At 37.0% G+C, this 19158-nt stretch overlaps 1 protein-coding gene across 2 annotated transcripts in view; it reads left to right on the top strand.

Moving 5' to 3' along the window:
- Window positions 1-18139, top strand: part of CUL1 (cullin 1) — a 52622-nt gene extending 34483 nt beyond the window's left edge. Inside the window, exons 8-22 of one of the 2 annotated variants that reach the window (XM_038164471.1) lie at window positions 774-936; window positions 4540-4670; window positions 7332-7439; window positions 7542-7648; window positions 8775-8823; window positions 9217-9348; window positions 9887-10004; window positions 10968-11044; window positions 11801-11932; window positions 12755-12847; window positions 14005-14052; window positions 14144-14226; window positions 15681-15786; window positions 16465-16578; window positions 17510-18139. In XM_038164471.1, coding sequence (XP_038020399.1) covers window positions 774-936; window positions 4540-4670; window positions 7332-7439; window positions 7542-7648; window positions 8775-8823; window positions 9217-9348; window positions 9887-10004; window positions 10968-11044; window positions 11801-11932; window positions 12755-12847; window positions 14005-14052; window positions 14144-14226; window positions 15681-15786; window positions 16465-16578; window positions 17510-17590 — 1542 coding nt within the window. In that variant the 3' untranslated portion in view covers window positions 17591-18139. The other variant, XM_038164460.1, reaches the window with a different exon arrangement.
- The last annotated feature ends 1019 nt before the right edge of the window (window positions 18140-19158 follow it).

Raw genomic sequence — 19158 nt, 5'->3', positions numbered from 1 at the left:
TAATTTGGGCTGATAAGAGGGCGTACACCCTTCATTCCTAATAATGTGCTGCAGTTACAAATGGTATGTAATGCGAATCCTTAACATTTTTGCAAATGAAATAGAGGTAATTGTTATGTAAACAATTTCAGTTTTACATTTCAGCATAAGTTCTATTCCTTGAGTGACATTTAGAATTTTAGTTTGCCAGGAGGATACGCATATGTAGCATTTTATATGCCAAATTAAATGCTAGTATAATTTAAATGACTGTAGTTTATTAGGGAGCTCTTCTGTGTAAGAATGTAGATGAGAATATTCAAATAAATTTGTCATGGGCATAGTGTTAAATTGTAGTTTCCTGCCTTTTATTTTTGTGGAGTCATGAAATACATTCATGTTTGTCTTAAACAAAACTACCTCTGTAGCTGGAGGGCTTGCTGATCCTAAAACTGCCAGCATCTCATGTCAGCGGCTTTCTCTTTTTCTGACAGCAGATTTCCATCTGTAAACTCCTTATTCACTCCTTATTCACAAAACAGTTTTGCTGTGATTCTTCCCTGCCATTTAAACAGCACATTGTATTTTCATCAACATAAACATCAATTCCCCATGTACATTATGATTCCTGGAAAAATAACTGCTAAAGTAGGTGGTTCACAACACCAGACTAGAGAGAAGTTTGCTTCTTGTTGTTTTCTAGAAGAATTGACTGAACAGTCACCTGTTTTCTGCTGTTGGATTCGTGTTCTGCCTTCCCTGGGGGTTTCATGTTTATCTCTGTGTTTCTGTAGGCTGAAGCTCGCCTTCTTGAGGAGCAGCGTAGAGTTCAGGTATATCTCCATGAGAGCACACAAGATGAGTTAGCACGAAAGTGTGAGCAAGTACTTATCGAAAAACATCTGGAGATATTTCATACAGAGTTTCAGAACTTGTTGGATGCTGACAAAAATGAAGGTAAAGATTTTCAAACACTGGCTTTAGGCTTAGAGCTCTCCTCCCTGATGAATTGTGAATAATGTAAAATCTGGTGCTAGCTAAATGTCTTTTGTTCAGGAATTAGATTAAGAGACAAGATAGTCACTAAACTGATGGACAAGCAGGTTTTAATGAAATCGGGATGGCTGATGATACTGCTTCAAGGACCCTACCCCAATCCCAGATATTATGGCAAAACAGCACTAATTTGGTTTCTCTTAACATGGCTGGAAGAGTTTCAAGAACACTTGAGCCATTTTTCCAGCAGGAGCTGAAGCTTGTGTGGGAGAGATGGGAGGTGGTGAAAAACAGACCAGTACTCTTTCCAGCTCTTTCAGTTTAATCTGTTGGTCTACCTGAGTCAGCACTGAGAATTTTAAAATCCAAAGTGTTCAGAAATATGTATTGGAAATGTTAAAAGAGGAAGAGATGCAAATAAGTAGCTTTTAAAATAGAATATATAAAATACATAGTATTGCATATAGAGCACAAGGAAGGGGTGGAAATTATTAATTGATGAGTTAATTTTGGCTGTGAAAGTGATTCTTACGTGTTGTTAATGTATCAAATTTATATTGTCATAGAGAATACATAAAGACTTCTTCAACACTTCATCTGAAATAAGTGAAGATTATCAGAGTTTAGATATCTTTAAGGCATTGTCAATTGTGTTGGCTTGTATTAGTTTCTTAAGGAGTTCATAGAGAGCACAAAATAACAGCCAGAACTAATTCCTGTGGATGATACAGATGATAAGGATGAATCATGATTCTGATTTCCCAGTTGGGGAACTAATTAAATCTGTATTTCAAGTCTGAGTAGTATCGCTGTATGGCTGAAATACTGCTCTTATGAAAGGGGCAGAATGAAAGAGATGCTGTGGTTAAGTTACTAATGGTAAAATTGTTCATTTGAGAGTTTTAAATTGTAGCTATGACTCTGTCTCATTGTATATTGGTCTTAAAATAGCAACTGCAAATTATTACTATTTATAATAGTCATGTTGATAATGAAGAGATGCTTTGAAATCAAAAAGGGCAATTGAGCATGATTAGTAGGTCAGAAGTTAGCTGATTCAAATGTAAATAATCTGTACTAGTATTTGAGTCAGATATTGTTTGTGTTTGTAAATATATGCTCCATAATTGGAAGAGATTTTAATGGGTGTTGGTTTATGAAATGACTTCATAAATGATTAAATGACTTCTGACAATTGAAATAGCAATAGAACAAAAAAGTTTTTTCTGTACTCAGGACACCTTCACAGACTTTTATTTTTTTCTCCTGCTTTATCAAGCTCATGGGTTATCTGAGCCCTTAGTACAATCACTTACCATAGTGATGCAATTCCATAAGTTTGTCAGGGTAAAAAAGAAAAAAAGTATCTTGTGTCTTGGGCACTTTCTAGTTGTGTATCTTTGGATTTACTTTCATGTGGATTCTTTCTAAGATTAACTAGACTTTCTTTAAAATGCTTAATTTTTTTCTCCTTTTTCAAAATATTTTTTCTTCTGTTATCAGGCTTTGCTTATGGAAATTGTAGCAGTTCCCTTGCCCTTTTTAAGATTCATGAGGTTTCAAGATTACAAAATTTATTTTCAGTGACAGTCTGATAATTCACTCTTTAAACACAGTAATCAGTTCATTCTCCAATTTGTGATATACTAGCATAGCCTTTGGTAGACTATCCTAAACTTACAATAAAAGGTTGCTCTTGATTAAAATATTTTTTGCTTTGCTCTTGAAAATACACTGATTTTGAGGTCCTTCCATGCAAACTGTGTTTGAGAATATCGTATTACAGGCCACTCCTGTTGGTGTTCTGTAACTTTTTAATCCATTGTGCAACTAATGCATAAACTGGTTACAAAGGCTGTGGGACACATTCCTCATGTGTTACATACTCACATCAGTATAATACCTTAGGACATAATTGGGTTTATTGGGAGAAGGCTGTAATGATGTAGGTGGAGTTACCATGCAAATCTTCCATGAGACTTTGTAGCATCTCTTCCTTATTTCACCTACCACAGACATCCTGGTAAACCAACCTGTGAACACTCATTTGTGGGTAAATATAGCAGCAGCTTGTTGTATCTATGCATGGCATTATTTTCCTACCTTTTTTCTAAAATTTTCTAGGGTATTCATATGTTCTTATAAAAGTTAACATCAGGTTGCAATCATGGTTTTTCACAGAGAGAAAAAAAAAAGTTTCATTTTCAAATCTGCAAGTTGAAGTTTGACAAAGTTTTAAGGAAAGGAAGGTGTTATACAGAAACGTAACTGAACTGAAATTTCATCCCTTCAGTATTAGAAAGCATCAAATTCTGTGTTGTATTTCAGAGTTAGGTAGAACACCAGCTCATTGATTGCTCTGTTTTGTTTAATCTGATAATCTTCTGGTGGTAATAAGTTGCTCACAAGCCCTTCAGAAAAGTCCTTGCACCTCAGAAAAGCTAGATGCAGCTGTCAACCTTTACATGTGTTCCACAAGGTGAAATATCCTCCTTAGTTTACAGTAAATAATCTGATTCTTTACTGTTTCACTGGAGTGCCTGTTCAGTGAGGGCAGGATTGAAAGAGGTGACTGGCAGGTTTGTGGACATGGTTTATGGCCAATTCAATGTTTGCTTCTTTTTTTTTTTTTTTTAAGAGTTCTGCTCTCAGAAAATACAAAGCATCTATCCTGTTGAAACTAAATAATAAAAACCAAAACCCTTTTCAGTATTAGACTTTCCAGAATTGTTAATTGATTTGGAAAGTCTTGGCTGAAAACTGGTGAGATTTTAATATAAAGCCTTAACATATGTGAAATGACATGCAGTTTTACCTTCATTGGTTCTGTTGTAATGATTTTCAGAACCTCTTTTTTCTTTCAGATACAATTATTACTACTGGTAATCAGTCACTTTAAGTTGTTTTTTTTTTAAAGAGATGTCTTTAACTGACAATGCTTTATTGAAGGAAATCTGATTTATAATGTTTCAATTTACCTGCTAAGGTCGTATCAACATATAACATTTTGCCTTACATTTCCAACTGTTGCCACTGATGCTGCCCAAAGTAAAAGTGTTGATATGCAATGTAATGTTAGATCTCTGAGAACTGACCTGTTCAGAGTAAGATTTAAAGGACAGCGGTCAGCTGGAAAATGTTGTACTTGTAGCACAGTCAGCAGTAACATTAATAAGAATCTCAAATTCATGGCAGCACCTCAAAATGTTACTTAAATAAGAGAGGTTTAACACCATTTTTAACACCTGTGAAAACTAAAAATCAGAAGTAAATCTTATCTACCACTCAAATGGTGGGGTTTTGTTCTTGAGATTGTTGCATTGTGAAGGTAAAAAATAGATCCTAATATAACATATTGTTCTCTCTTTAACTAGTGTTAGCTTTCTAGGTGAGTGCAAAGGTTTGCTGTACTGGATAATCGTTTACTTTTTACAGGAGCAATTGCGTATGTGTTTTCGTTGACAATGGATGTTTAGCTCTATTGACAAGTTGTAAATGAGAATTTGAAGTAATAACCAGTACAGATGGGAGATGCTAGCTTTCCTTTTTTTGTCTCTTTTACAGACTTGGGTCGCATGTATAACCTTGTATCTCGAATCCAGGATGGCCTTGGAGAGCTGAAAAAACTTTTGGAAACTCACATTCACAATCAGGGTCTAGCTGCAATTGAGAAATGTGGAGAAGCTGCACTAAATGCAAGTATCCCATCAAAACAAGTGTGTCCTGCCACTTCTACATTAGAAGATAGTGAATGCCTCCAATAAAACTTCCAGTTTGTTTGTTTTCCCTCTCCCTAATTTAGTTTGTAAGGACTTGGCCATTCTCAAATGTTGGTAGAAGATTTAAAAGAAAATTTATATCACTCTGTTTCTGCTCTTTAAATTTTGGGGGGGTTTTAGGGTGGTTTTTTGTTTTCATTTGGTTTGGGTGGGTTGTGGGGGTTTTTGGTTTGGTTTTGAGGGGGAAGGGTGAGTTTCCTTCTGAGATTTTGCTCTCTGTCAGGATATCATGCTGCTTGGAAAGCTGGCTGTGCAAATACAACACGCAACACTTACAATATAAGTCCACTGTTTCAAGACTCATTATCTCCAGTTGACTGTATTTTATTTTGTCATCTTAAGGAATTCTGACTTGAATGGGCCTATCTAGAGAAAGTTTCGGTTCGTTTGAGGTTTTTGATAATGTCTTCATTCTGTTTGGAAAAGCATGAGCAATAGGAGAAGAAGGAGGAACTGAAATAGTTGGAAAGCTCACAATATAAGGAGGAGATCAGGTCTTTGGAAAGGCTGCTTTTTCAATTTTTATCCCATAATTGTAATTTCAAACTTGGTTTTGTATTGATTAGGGCTGTATCTTGGCAACATGAAGTTTTTTAAACCCTTTGCCAACCTTCTTCTCTATGGACAAGATGATGTTTTCCAGGAGAAAATGAATGAAACACTGCACAAAGCAAGATCAGGATAGAATATAGATCCTGCTAAATTTTATTTAAAGTGGAATTCTAGAGGCACTTGGAAAATGCTCTCAGGCAATGTCACTGACAATACCATCATTAGTGTGATTCTCAGGGTGGTCCTGTGCAGAGTCAGGGGTTGGACTTTGATGATCCTTGTAGGTCCGTATACATTATGATTCTATTATTAACTTTGATTTTTGACAAAGTTTATTTTAACTTGTTGCTTTCCTGAGAAATTCTTGAAATAGCTTCATATTGAAGCAGTAATCTGTATTGAAGGATGTAGTGTCTGTTGTTCATTTCTGTAGTTTTAAGTGCATAGTTTTTTAGCAGTGTTGGTCTTTTATGAATCATAAAGTAATCATGAAGCAAATTCAGGAATCTTCAGTTTCATTTGTGGACGTCTCAGTGAATTTTGGAATCAGATCTGCTCTATGCTTCACACATCCCCTAGTGGTCATCGCTCTTGAGGTTTTTTCCTGCTTAGGCCTTGAAGAATTAGGCCACAAAAAAAAATGAAAGCCCTTTCTCTAGGAATTATTTCATCTTTCAGACAGAGGAGGTCCAAGATTTGTATTAGTTGACTCCAGCCATTTACAAAACGCTTCCTGCCTCTGACACTTTCTTGTTTTCACATCTTTCTCTTTTGTTCCTTATTTCACACATTTGTTCTTCATTATCATAGCAGTATCTCTGGCTGTTACCCTTGGGAACCATCTTGCCTTTTCTTGCAATATTCCATACACCACTGTATTGCTGTTCATCATTGCCTTGTTAGTCCTCTATCACACTTAGGATTGATTTTTTCCCAATTTCATTTACCTGTACTGTGTCTACACAGATAATCAAGTGAACAAATGCTTCTCACTTTCTCTGTAGTCAGTGCAGAGAAATAGTCATACCAGCCTGATTCATTTCACTATTTTAGACTTTAATGCAGAAGGAGTTGTGCTCTAGTCTCTGTTAACTGTATTAACAAGACTGCTTTTCAGTCAGAAGATTGTTTGCTTTTTGTGCCTTTTGTTTGGTTTTTTTAGTCCTTGTAATCAGTAATTTTCTGAATGTCCTTCAAATCCACTTGCATTCCTTATCTCGGAAGTTCTCAATAATCTCGGTTCTTTGTCTCAAGCATGGCATTAGATTGGTGGTCCATGGTAGTCTGTGTCTGTCTTCAGTGGCAGCAGGAAATGTTTTTCAGGATCCTGATAAAACCCTGCCCATATTCTGCCACTTCTCACCAAGAAGACCTCCTGATCTCCAAAGCGAAGACTTCCAGCCTTTTTTAGTCTGTTGTATAGTAGCTGTCCTGTGTGCCTGATGATTTGCTTGCCCATCATTGCCCATATCCTTGACTCCACTCCATCTTTATTGAGAAGCAAAGATCAGTAACTGCACAAAGATCTCAGTCTACAGTAAGCTTGATGTTTATTGGCATTTGGCTGCCACTGGGTGCTGAGTACATAATTTTTAAGAACTGCTAATGACTGAGGTGTCTATACTAAGTTGTACCTACTGGATATACACCAGTCACATTCTTACTACAGAGATTTTCCTCTGTAGCAGCTGCCATTTTAAGATTGTCCAGCTCTCTCAAGTGTGACTTGAAATGAGTTTAAGTCTTTGAAAATGTTTGCAGGGTTGAGTAAATACTTTGTTGTCTTTTGTGTGATGTGGTACACTCTGCACTCTGGTTGCTGTAAATGAAAGTTTGCAGTAACATGAGTCAGTCCTGGACACAGGACCTGAACTAGTCTGGGTACTTGTTTACCTTTAAAATGTTTCTAATACTTCGTAGACTTTCTCCACACAAGTTTTCTTGGGCCAGGGAATAGCTCCATTTTGGAGGAAGTAGAAAGCAGAAAGTCAGCAGGTTGCAAAATCCAGTCTCTCCTTATTGCAGGATCCAAAAATGTATGTACAGACAGTGTTGGATGTCCATAAGAAATACAACGCTTTAGTCATGTCTGCATTCAACAATGATGCTGGCTTCGTGGCTGCACTAGACAAAGTAAGTGCATGTAGTGGCAGATGCTGGACTTGTTTTGGTTTTTTTCTGTGCAAAATAAAAAATATTGTCTCCCAAAATTTCACTGTCTTTTGTGATTTATAGGCTTGTGGTCGATTTATAAATAATAATGCAGTAACAAAAATGGCTCAATCATCCAGTAAATCCCCAGAGCTACTGGCACGATACTGTGACTCTTTACTAAAGAAAAGGTATGTCCTCAAAGACAAATTATTATTTCATGTTTGCTTTTATTATAAAAGGTTTTAGCCTATGAAGTTTTATACTGTCTTCAGAAACAGAACTACACTTTGCAAGAAATAAATTTTACCAAATTCTGGATACAAAAATTTCAGTAGGACCATTCCTAGAGGTTGTGTTGTTTGGTATTCTTTTTAAGGAAAAGTGGGGGAAATAAGCAAACCTTTCTTGCCTTAGAAGAAACTTAAGTTTTTGTTTTTCAGTAAAACTGAGGGAGGGGTTTTAGGTAGGGTTTTTCACACTGAAAAACTTAAATTGGCTTGTGTGTTGTAAAGAGATGCACATTCCCTTTTTCCATTAAAACTGTTGTTTTCCTCCTTTTGTTTTTTCTATACCTTCTTCTATCTGGGCAGAAATTGAGGAGGAGAAAAACTGCTTTCTAACTATAGTTCATATTTTAATTCAAGGTATTTGGCTTTAAATGATTCAGCAGCTCATACACTGAGTTGGTATCAGTTCAGTTCATACTGGATTGGTGTCAGTTTTGTCCCTGGCAACATTTCTAGTTGTTTTGGCAGAGGAAAAAAAGCCACCACCAAACAACCCAAAAATGGCAGAACTTGCTCACTTTTCTCTTTCCCATCTCCTCCTTCATTCAGCAAAGGGTTTATTTTCTCCTTTACAAATACTGACTCTGTGCAGGTTAGATTTGTGGTTTGCCTGGTGGACAAATATGAGATGGAGGAAGACAAGGTGGTGTCACCTGAGCTTTTACTCAGTGGAGTCTCAGCTCTGTGAGCTGGTTTCTTCTCACTGTGCTATCTAAGATAAGAAATAAAGATAGCATTTCGCAGTAGGAAAAGAGAGGTCCATGTTTAAGCTCATAAATGCTGAGAAGTTCCAGGCTACTAGCAAGTCCCAATCAAGTCATGGTCCAGGACTCAGCCTGTGACATTTAGGAGCTTCAGAATTGCTGACAGGAGGAGCAGTGAACTGTTCACTTCATTACATTGTTTTCTCTTTAAAGAGCCTTTGATCCCAGAACTGTTCAAATTCAAATGAAGCTTCCATATGCATCCATATGTTGGTTTAATTCTGCTGGTTTGGACTCATTAAAATGCACTTCTTTAATTGCAGTTCAAAGAATCCAGAAGAAGCAGAATTGGAAGATACACTCAATCAAGTGGTAAGATGTCTATAAATTCATATAAAATATAAAAATTATTTTATTTTACTTATTAAAAAACCCTTTACAGCAGATTTCAAGTGGCTATATTGAAGCTATGCTTTTGCTTAATCTGTATATGCATATAAAACATATCATTTCCATGACACCTTTTTATATCATTATATGTCCACATATGTATTATATGCTCTACATGTGGAATATACAGGTCTTGCTTTAAAATAGTATCCATATTTAAAGCAAACACACCACCAGTCCCTCCACCCTCCCCAAAAAATGCCAAACAAAACCCCCAATCTTTAAATTTAGGTGTAAATTAAGTAGTTCCTTCTACATCTTTTTCAAGACAAACGTTTAAATATTTCCCCTTACAAATTATCTTGGCTTTTCCAGATGGTTGTCTTCAAGTACATTGAGGATAAAGATGTGTTTCAAAAATTCTATGCTAAAATGCTGGCAAAGAGACTTGTGCATCAAAACAGTGCTAGTGATGATGCTGAGGCAAGCATGATCTCCAAACTAAAAGTGAGTATTCCATGACTGTCCCATGATCTACTGCCTTGCAGGTCTTCACACTGTTTTGGAAAGCATTGACGTACACTCTTTCATTTGTTTATTTTATGCACAGAGAAATACACAACCTGGGTCTTTTTTTTTCTTTTTTTTTTTTAATCATAGGAGCTTCTAGTGCATGTCTGCCTGATGGAGCTAAGCCTAATTATTCTTAACCAAATGAATGACATGGATTTAATTATTCAAGGGAATTAGTACTGAAAAGTAGCTTGATTTTGTTAACCCATATTTATGCAGAGTTAAGCAAAATACAATTGACTACCCTTTGAGTAGTCTGTTTCATTGTGTTTTGCTTACTTTTTAAACAAAACTTTCCTCAGTTTTCAACAGCAGTTAAAGCTCATATTCCAGGGGGAATCGGCACTTTAAGTAAGGGAAATACGGAACTTTGTGCATCTTCTGTTAAGGAAATAAGTTCCAACACTTTGTTCTTCTCATTAGCCAATGTCCAAAATGTGTCTTGCTGATGTATCTGTGCTTTTAAATACAGCAAGCTTGTGGTTTTGAGTATACCTCCAAGCTGCAGCGGATGTTCCAAGACATTGGTGTAAGCAAGGATTTGAATGAGCAATTTAAAAAGCACCTGACCAATTCAGAACCATTAGATTGTAAGTAACACCTTTACCTTTGTTACTGTTGCATAGTATAGCTTCCTCTTACTTCTGCAGAACTAAGTGTGTGAGGGAAATACTTAACTTACTCATACTGCCACAAATTAGAGTTAGTGTTCTTCTGGCCATGATATCTGGAATGTTTAAATTAGGTCTTTAAATTCTAGGTCTGTTCTTTGTCTTCTAGTAGCTCTTTATATATTTTCTGAGTAGCCTCCTCCTGATTTTAGAGTTCATGTTTAGGTACATAACTAATAAGTTGAATACTGTATCTTCTTTTTGTTTATTTTCTTTTTTTCTTCTTTTCTTATGTTTGATTGGAGAGATGTTCTTCTTTAAACTGTTTTGATTTTTAGCTGTTTAATACTAGACTTATGTGAAAGTATTAAAGATAAAAGTATATTGTGTTCCAGGTTGTTAGAGGTCCCTATCACCTTTTTATGCTTTTCTTTTTAATTGAAGCATGTTGAACCAAATTCTGTCGAGAATTGATGATTATTTCTTGGATTACAATTAGAGTTGTGTATCATCAGGTTTAAATTTTACTTAGTTTTTGTATTGTTCATACTTAACTTCACCAAAATACCTTACAAGTATAGGTGTGAAGGTCTGTTCTTGCAGTTGTGTATTGTGGAGTGATGATGAACACTTACAATTTTCACACTTCTGTGTTAAAAAGAGAAGCTCGTTGTAGGGATAGAAACAGAGTAATAACTTCTCCAAGTAAGAGAAGATTGAGTGCCTGTAACAGTAAATCTAAAGCTCTCCAACTGCAGTGACATCTCTCATTAATAGCTTTGGTTATGCTTTGACAAAAATAAAATAGTGCGTAATGATTTTTATCATGTTAGTTTGACCATGAGGCCAGAACCATTTCTGTGTTAGAACTGGGGCTGTGTGTGAAGAGGGAGTTAGGAGAAAGTGGGATAATGCAGCTCATCCTGTTCACCTCTCTTTCAGTGGATTTCAGCATCCAGGTGCTGAGTTCTGGATCGTGGCCGTTCCAGCAGTCCTGCACGTTTGCTCTGCCATCTGAGGTGAGGCACTTGCACTTGGTTCATCTGAGCATGGAATGATCATGAGAGAAATTTGGTTTACAAGGCTGGTGTCTCCTTCCATTTTGTTGTGTATCAGAGAGGACTGTAAGTGTCTCTGCTATTTGGCTGTGTGGCCTGAGGATATTTGGAAAAAGATAATTGAGTAAGGTAGTAGGAGGGAACTATGTGAAATCAGTGGTTTTGTATCTTTCCCTTGCAAACTCCCTGGTTAATGAATCTTTCTTCACAATATTCAACAGCAACTAAAGCAAGTCTTTGTTAGTGCATTTTTCTGGATTTACTTAATTAAAAAAACCTTTACATACCATTGCTTCAGCTTTGCCCAGTAGAATCTTAGGTATTATAATCAGTTTTCTGCTGAGTCCAGAAAAAAGACATGAATATTTAACATGAGAAATAAATTTAATGCTGTTACCTGGAGGATGAAGGTGGTTAGAACAAATTGCTTTTCTAGCCATGCTTAATGTATCATTAAAGGAAGAATGAACCTTAAATGCCTGTTTTCATTTGTAATGTTAATGATATTCTAAAGGGGAAACTTAGAGGGAAATTTTTCATCCAGTCTGCCAAATTTGAATACTTTGAGTTTCTGTTTGGGGTATTTAGACAACATGGTGGTTGAGGGTGATCAGATTTGATGATCCCCTGTTGCTTCCATAACATGTTCTAGTAATGGTAAATGAAGGTAAATAATATTTATTTATTTAGTTATTTATTACTGATGTTTTTATACAGTTAGAACGGAGCTATCAGAGATTTACTGCATTTTATGCCAGTCGTCATAGTGGAAGAAAATTAACATGGTTGTATCAGCTGTCCAAAGGGGAATTGGTTACCAACTGTTTCAAAAACAGATACACATTACAGGTAAGGACAAGTCATACCAATAGAAACACTTGGTGATGGTTGTTTTCAGAGGACTGAATGCAGCCAGTAGAACCTTTATTGTGTGTTTATTTTATTTACTATCCTGATACTAAAGATCAGTGTTTAAAAACTGACTTAGGAAACAGAACACATTGCCTGTGGTTTAAACAGGTGTTGAAATGCATTTTGTGAGATAAATACAACCTCTTTGCCTAGGATCTCATCCTGCTTATACCTTCTTGTCTGCTTTCTCTCAAGAAGTAGATAGGTGGGGAGTTCACAACATTGAGAAGAAACATGATAATGTCAGACTTTAACCTTGTCATCAGCATAGGTTAACCCTGTGATGATGGAGATGGATAAGCTACTGATAGCTGCTTGGTGGATGAATTTGGTTTCATTATTCTGCTGGAGTTGGGAGGGTTGTAAGGATGAATTCAACAGTCTGTATTGGGTATAATGCAGATTAAATGGGCAAGAGTTGGAGTGACAGAGGAAAACAACTTAAAACTGTATTGGCAAATAGAAGTATAATGCTTTGATGCCATAATAGACGATTTGATGGAGTGTCTGAAGCAAGCTAAATTATTCTGATCCTGGGGTTTATGTTTAGATAATGCTGGAAGGGGGAGTTCTGGTTGTAAAAGCAATATTTGATTTTTTTTTTTTTTTTAATTAGCAGCACTTGGGTATTCTTTGTTGTCCAGATATTCCAGTGTATGTGTTTAACTGGTGTATTTCAGGCTGTTCAAATTCAGAAAGTGTTTGTAAGTTCTCATTTTTTGATTTCTCCCCTCTGTTCTCTTTTTTTGGATTTGTCAGGCATCCACATTCCAGATGGCGATTTTACTGCAGTACAACACAGAAGATGCCTACACCGTGCAGCAGCTGACAGACAGTACTCAAATAAAAATGGTAGTGACTTTGCATGTTTTACCACACTCTTGTGAGCAAGTGTTTTGGTCTTCAGGGCTCTTCCTGCTATCATAAGAAACTTGAATTACACATGCTTGGAGCCAGAACCAGTTTCTGTCCCAAAGGAGACGGATGTGCTCTATTCTTGGTCAATTCACTTTCCTGGTTTACTTTCCTGTAATCATAACTGCCTGGTCTTCTGATGAGTCTTAGTGCATGTACATTCCTGTTCATGACTGGAGTGAATTTTCTAGCTTCCTGCTGAGCTCTGGGTGGAAGTTTTCAGTGTTTCAATGCATACATTTTAATGTTAAAAGACAACATTCTAGTAAAACCAGCATTTTCCCTAAATGATTGATCTATGCATCTGTCATTCCTTTATATCTCAAGGCTTTTATACATGAACATAGTAAATCTGCAGTTCATTGGTTAACTCTCTCCTGTGGAAAAGGTTCCCTCCTTTTCTTTCCAAGCAGGCTTTATGGTCTACAATTTGACATTTATTTGACCTTTAGCAGTAGGTTTGAATCAAGTCTGCTCTGACTTCTGGAAAGTTATGTATTCCTATTTAGTAGGATCTTTATTTATAGAAATGTGTACCTAGAAATTATTGTAATGGATTACAGCAAACCCAGAAGTCTTAGGGGGTTGCCATTTATTACAGACTGTGGTAAAAGGCAGCTTTGCAGGCCTGCAGAGAATATTGCCAGTAGCCTTCTGGGTGAGCAACCAGCAACAGCAACCTTTTAAAACAAAAAGATGTTAATCAGAAAGCAGAGAGTGCTTGCTTTCTGAAGTTTAAGCTTGCCATGGTATATGTATTTGCATGGTTTGGGAAAATTATTTCTTGGGCATATAAATCTGCTTTCAAAGTTGTTCCTAAAGCAGCAACTGGAAAGATCTTTTGTTTGAAATCAGTATTTCTTGAAAATTGTATGATATTTGACCAACCACAAGGGGGATACGTCATAACACCCAAAATGGACATTGTTTTATTTCTGTGAACTAAGTTTTTAGTGCTTTTTTTTTTGTCCCTCATTTTGCAGTGTTCTGCACTCATTAGTTCTTTGTCTAAATATGTTCATTCTTGTTCAAGTTTTTAAGTTAGACAAAGGTGCTGTCTATCTGCACTGATAATGTTTTCTACAATTTTGTAGGATATCTTGGCACAAGTTCTACAGATACTGTTGAAATCAAAATTGCTTGTAAGTACTCTTGCTTTGTTATAACCTGCTTAACATACAGTTAAATATGTTAGACGATTTATTTATTTCTTTGTTTGTTTATATATTGCAGGTTTTGGAAGATGAAAATGCAAATGTTGATGAAGTGGAGTTAAAACCAGATACTTTAATAAAACTGTATCTTGGTTACAAAAAGTAAGCAGCATGCATCACTTAGATGTAATGGGTAGCATCCTCCTCTGCTTTCAAAATCTGGGTGAAATCCAATATACTTGGGATAAAAGGTTCAGGGTTCAAGTGCCAATTCAAATGTAGATCCAATATGTACCAGCATTAAGAGGAAGGGCTGGCAAGTGGTTGTGGGATGGATGTGATTTCAGCTCTTAGGCTCTGACTTAGTCATAAAATCATAAAATAAAGTCAAGGCCTGATGTATTTTCGTATGTCCTTTTTGTTCCTTGATTCTTGTCTAATTCTTGAATAATTGATTCAAGTGCTGCCGTTTTGCCAAGGTGTTACTCAAATGCACTCAGCAAATCCATGATATTTTATAAGGTTACAGTAGTGTCCAGTGACAGCAAAGGTCAAAGACATAAATGTTCATCCACTACTGCTAACATGAGAACGATCAGGCTCATTTTATAACCACAGAGTATACAGTGATTTGAAGACTTAATACACACAATTTTCAGTAGATTTTATTACTTTAAACAGTTGTGTATTATAAGCTGTTTACAGCACTGTGGTACTTTTTATCATGCTTACCAGAGCATAGATATAAACACACATAAATTCAGTGAGGAGTTCAGTGCTTCCTGAAGATAAGATCTCAGGTGAAAGAAACATTTTAAAACCTTTCCTTGTACCTCACCCTTTATCTGCTTTCTATCCCCCTTTAATAAATTAAAGGTTAGAGAATTCATGGTCTGTTGCATTAATGCAATGATGGAAACAGCTCAGTGTTGCTGCATTGTGCAGCAGCTGGTTCCCAGTTTATGATGGAGAGCACTGTGCTAAATAAATAACAGTGCAGCTAACAGGCTGAGCAGAGCCCTGTGCTCCCTGGTGCTCTGATGCTGAGGTTTGCTCCCCACTTGTGACACAGGACCTTGTCTTGAGTGGCCACATGTGGCAGTGGGCTCACCTCAAGACAGCTGTCAGTGCCAGGGAGCGTGTGAAAGAAAGGCAGCGCTGAGTTCCACAGAACAAACAGATTTCTCCACGTTATGGTCAGAATCCAGTCTGTAAATCAGAAGGGTGATTCTGTTTCCATTGACTTCCTTTGTCCCCTTCACTGACTCCAAGCTTCTTACTACACACAGAAATATTTTGAATACAGTGTAACTGTATAGTGATGTTACACAGATCACTAGGATGGATTCAGTAAACTGTGGGATACACAGACACCCACCAGAAATGTATTTTGTTTTCTTGATTGGTTACGGGCATTCTTCATTTTTATTTTAATTTTTTTTTAACTTGAGTAAGAGCATCTCAAGTTTTCAGAAGAGCCAAAGTCCTATATTGTTGTAAAGTAATTATGGTGCTGTGGCTTTTATTTTGGAGTTGGATTTTGTTTGGAGTTTTTTCTGTGTTTCTTAGGTTTTTAAACAGTCTAATTGTTCATTAACTTCTGCTTTTCTTTACAGCAAAAAGTTAAGGGTAAACATCAATGTGCCAATGAAGACTGAACAGAAGCAGGAGCAAGAAACTACACATAAAAATATAGAGGAAGACAGGAAACTACTGATTCAGGTGAATTTTATTGCAGAATGCTGTCATGAACCCAGAATCACATCTTTGTAATCATTTTATGAAGCTTACTGTAGGGTTTTCCTAATTTTTACTAGAAGATAACATGCTGCAACTACATTAGAGTTCTAAAAATTATTTAGAACTGGTGTTGATGAGTGTTTGGGTTTCTTGGATACACGTTCACCAGACCTTGTCTTGGGTGAAAACTGAATAATTAAAAAAGAATAATACCCACGTAGTATGAAATCAAGAGTGGTTTTATATCAGTTCATTTGGAATCCACTTGAGAGGCAGGGGAAGGAAATACAGATGTACCACTAAGACAGTCTCACAGTAAGGTTAAGTATATAAAGAAGGCTTTTTGCTACACAGGTAGTTTTGTGTGGCTCTTGTTACCAGTTGGTGCTATTATTATTATTATTATGACTGACTGTAAGCACAGTTCTAAAAATTCATGTGTCAAAACCACTTTTGATGACTGTGTGCTATGGAGACTCTGAGTTCTTGAAGTCTGTGTGAGTAGCTGACACTCGTGGGCAAGCTTCTCCCTGTCTGGTGCTCACGTTGGTTGTGGTGGTGCTTCTGCGTGGGCAGACGTGATCTAGGTGAGTTAAATGGCTTTACACAGAGGGACAAATACTTTGCTCCTAAACACACCTTCCCAACTTTGCTGTGCAGGCTGCTATTGTGAGAATCATGAAAATGAGGAAAGTTCTAAAACACCAGCAACTGCTTGGAGAAGTGCTAACACAGCTGTCCTCAAGGTTCAAGCCACGAGTTCCTGTAATTAAGGTATGTGAGACCCATATCTCTGAACCTGGATTCCAGGAGGTGAGGTGGATATCTACGCAGACAAAACACATGCTTCTGAATTAAAAAGGAAAGCTAAGGAGATGGGATGGACAAGGGTAGATTTTTTTGAGTTGCAAGTAGGGAATATTTTAACCAGAAATACTGCATTTCTCTTAGGGTACTATCCATGTTTCACACTGTTGGCAGTGATGGTAAAATAGTAGCTGGATTGCATCTTTTCACATCAGTCAGCTTACCATTGCCCTTGATCCAGGCTTACCTTTTGTTCCTGCTCTCCCAGTTGTGGGACAATAGTCAGCCTTGGGGTTACTCGATGTAACAGTTTCCTGCTTTCCTTTACAGTAAAAATGTTAGGGAAGGGGGCATTGGATTTAATTATTTACTCATAATTATACTGGTTATATTAATTACTCATTTATGTATATTAATTTTTTCATCTGTTTGTTTAAGTGAGCTCACTAGCAGTTTTTATATCCCCAACCAAGGGGTAGGTGGGGCAAAGGACAGGCAGTGAGAGAGAGCAGTTGCATGAACTGGCACCAAGGCAGTTACACAGAGAGCCCCTCACTGCTGCTGTCTTTCGTGACCTTACATAAGCTCTCTGCATCTTGGTGTAATTCTTTATTTGCTGTCTTACTATGAAGTTGCTCAGCGTACTGATGATCTCCCAGTCACACCCCTGGAATGGCATCCAGTAAGTGCAATTCAGTTTAGTGGATTTACAAAGCCTTCTGCTTGGATGTGGTCAGAAAGAGGAGAGTGAACTGCTGTGGTTTGTGTCCTTTACCTATTCCTGTCCTCTATTTGGCAGGAAACTCCCTTGGGGGTCAAAATCAAAGTTTGGAGCAACCCCAGAGAGGGCTTTTATGCCTGTGTCTCACAGCTCACCTCTGTTCTGTTCCCCACACAGAAATGCATCGACATCCTCATTGAGAAGGAGTACTTGGAACGTGTAGATGGTGAGAAGGACACCTACAGTTACTTGGCTTAGCATTTTTATTAGCAATTACCTGACTGTGTGACACTCGGCAAGTAGGTATGTGATGGAAAGAATGAAAGCGACAGAACTTCATAGCAGCCACCCTGCTGCCATTTGGACCTCCCTTTTTAATGACTGAGACCAGGACTCCATCAGCCAGTCTCAGATTTACATCAGAACTGCTCAGGATTGATACATTTCAAGTATGTAAATATGGACACCAATGCCATTTAACCTAATTTAAGAACAGAAAGGAATCAGACCCTTCTCGTTTAAGGGTTGCATGCTACTGCATTTAAATCAATACATTGGCTATATGATAAACAGCTGCCATCACAGGCAGCACTTATACATGTTGGCAGCACTTGGAGAGCGAGTCTGAATGGACCCATGTGTAATCTGCTATGAAAAACCATTTGTATAGTGTGTTTCATTTTTTAATGTGTGATAAATAATAAAAAAAATTTAAAAGATTTCTGTACAAGTTGCATTTGGTTTTATTGTTTTAAGTTTCATGACTTATCTTTCTAAATGTAAATAAAAGGTATAATGGTTATGAAAGCTATTAGAAATTCGTTTTGCTTTTCCTCCCCATTTTCTGGTGCTTTAAGAACATTTTGTTCTCTGAAGACATTGTCATCTGTCATTATCTGTGCATGTTACTTCTTTTTGAAGAGGAAATGTCTGCGCTTTGAAAATAAAAGAAATTTGTGATGATTTCACAAGATATGCAGAACAGAAAATGCTCAAAATATATGTGGCAATGCTTGGTCATCTGAATGTGGAGCTGGTTTAAATATTGCTCATTGTGCTATAAAGTACATCACACTTGCATAAATGCTGCCTAGAATAAAGGAGGTTTAGGCTGCCCATTTCTTTGACTATAGCAGAAAATTGAGTGTGTTCCTGAAGAACAATTCCCATTAAATGCAACCAGTGATGGGAATTAAAATACTTTAAAGTGTTATTACACATACCTTGATTGACCAGGCCTCATTCCATTCTTCTCACAACATTTTATGAAATGAGTATTGGCGTTCCATATGCTACAAGCAAAATGCTGCCATCCTCACAGGTCTCACTATTGGTAATCTATATTTTTTAATCTTGATAGTGAAAAGAACTTCTGTAGCCATTTTACCCTTTATGCAAACTGTGATTTTGTTCAGTGTTTCTTCTTGCAGGAAAGGAGCCAGGTTTTGTGTTGCTAATGTTTCTCTTTTGAGGGAAATGGTTACAGTTGAACTCTGGGTTAAAAAAAATCTGAGCAGTACTAGAAGGAAGGGGTGCCATCTGTACTTGAGATTTTGTACGCTTGCTCTTTCTGTTCTGAAAGAGCTTAAGACTGCCATTAGGGGCAATAGAAGCATCTTGCTGCTCAAAGTTGCTTTTAGAAATTTAGAAGAGTGGAGTTGTGATCCCTCTTATTTTTTTTTTTCCTAAGATGCTGTTTTGTTTTTGTAAACCCTTCTTGCAGAAAGTTCAAGGCTAATAGAGTTCTTTAGCAGGATGTGTGTGCTATGATGACAAAGAAGCAGCCTGAACTACTTTCTTAGTTGGAAGGCCAGAAATCACCTGCT

Source organism: Motacilla alba, chromosome 2, assembly GCF_015832195.1.
Source record: "Motacilla alba alba isolate MOTALB_02 chromosome 2, Motacilla_alba_V1.0_pri, whole genome shotgun sequence".
NCBI classification, from domain to species: domain Eukaryota; kingdom Metazoa; phylum Chordata; class Aves; order Passeriformes; family Motacillidae; genus Motacilla; species Motacilla alba.
Note: the sequence above shows the minus strand (reverse complement) of the source record. Positions and strands in the feature narration are given on the sequence as shown.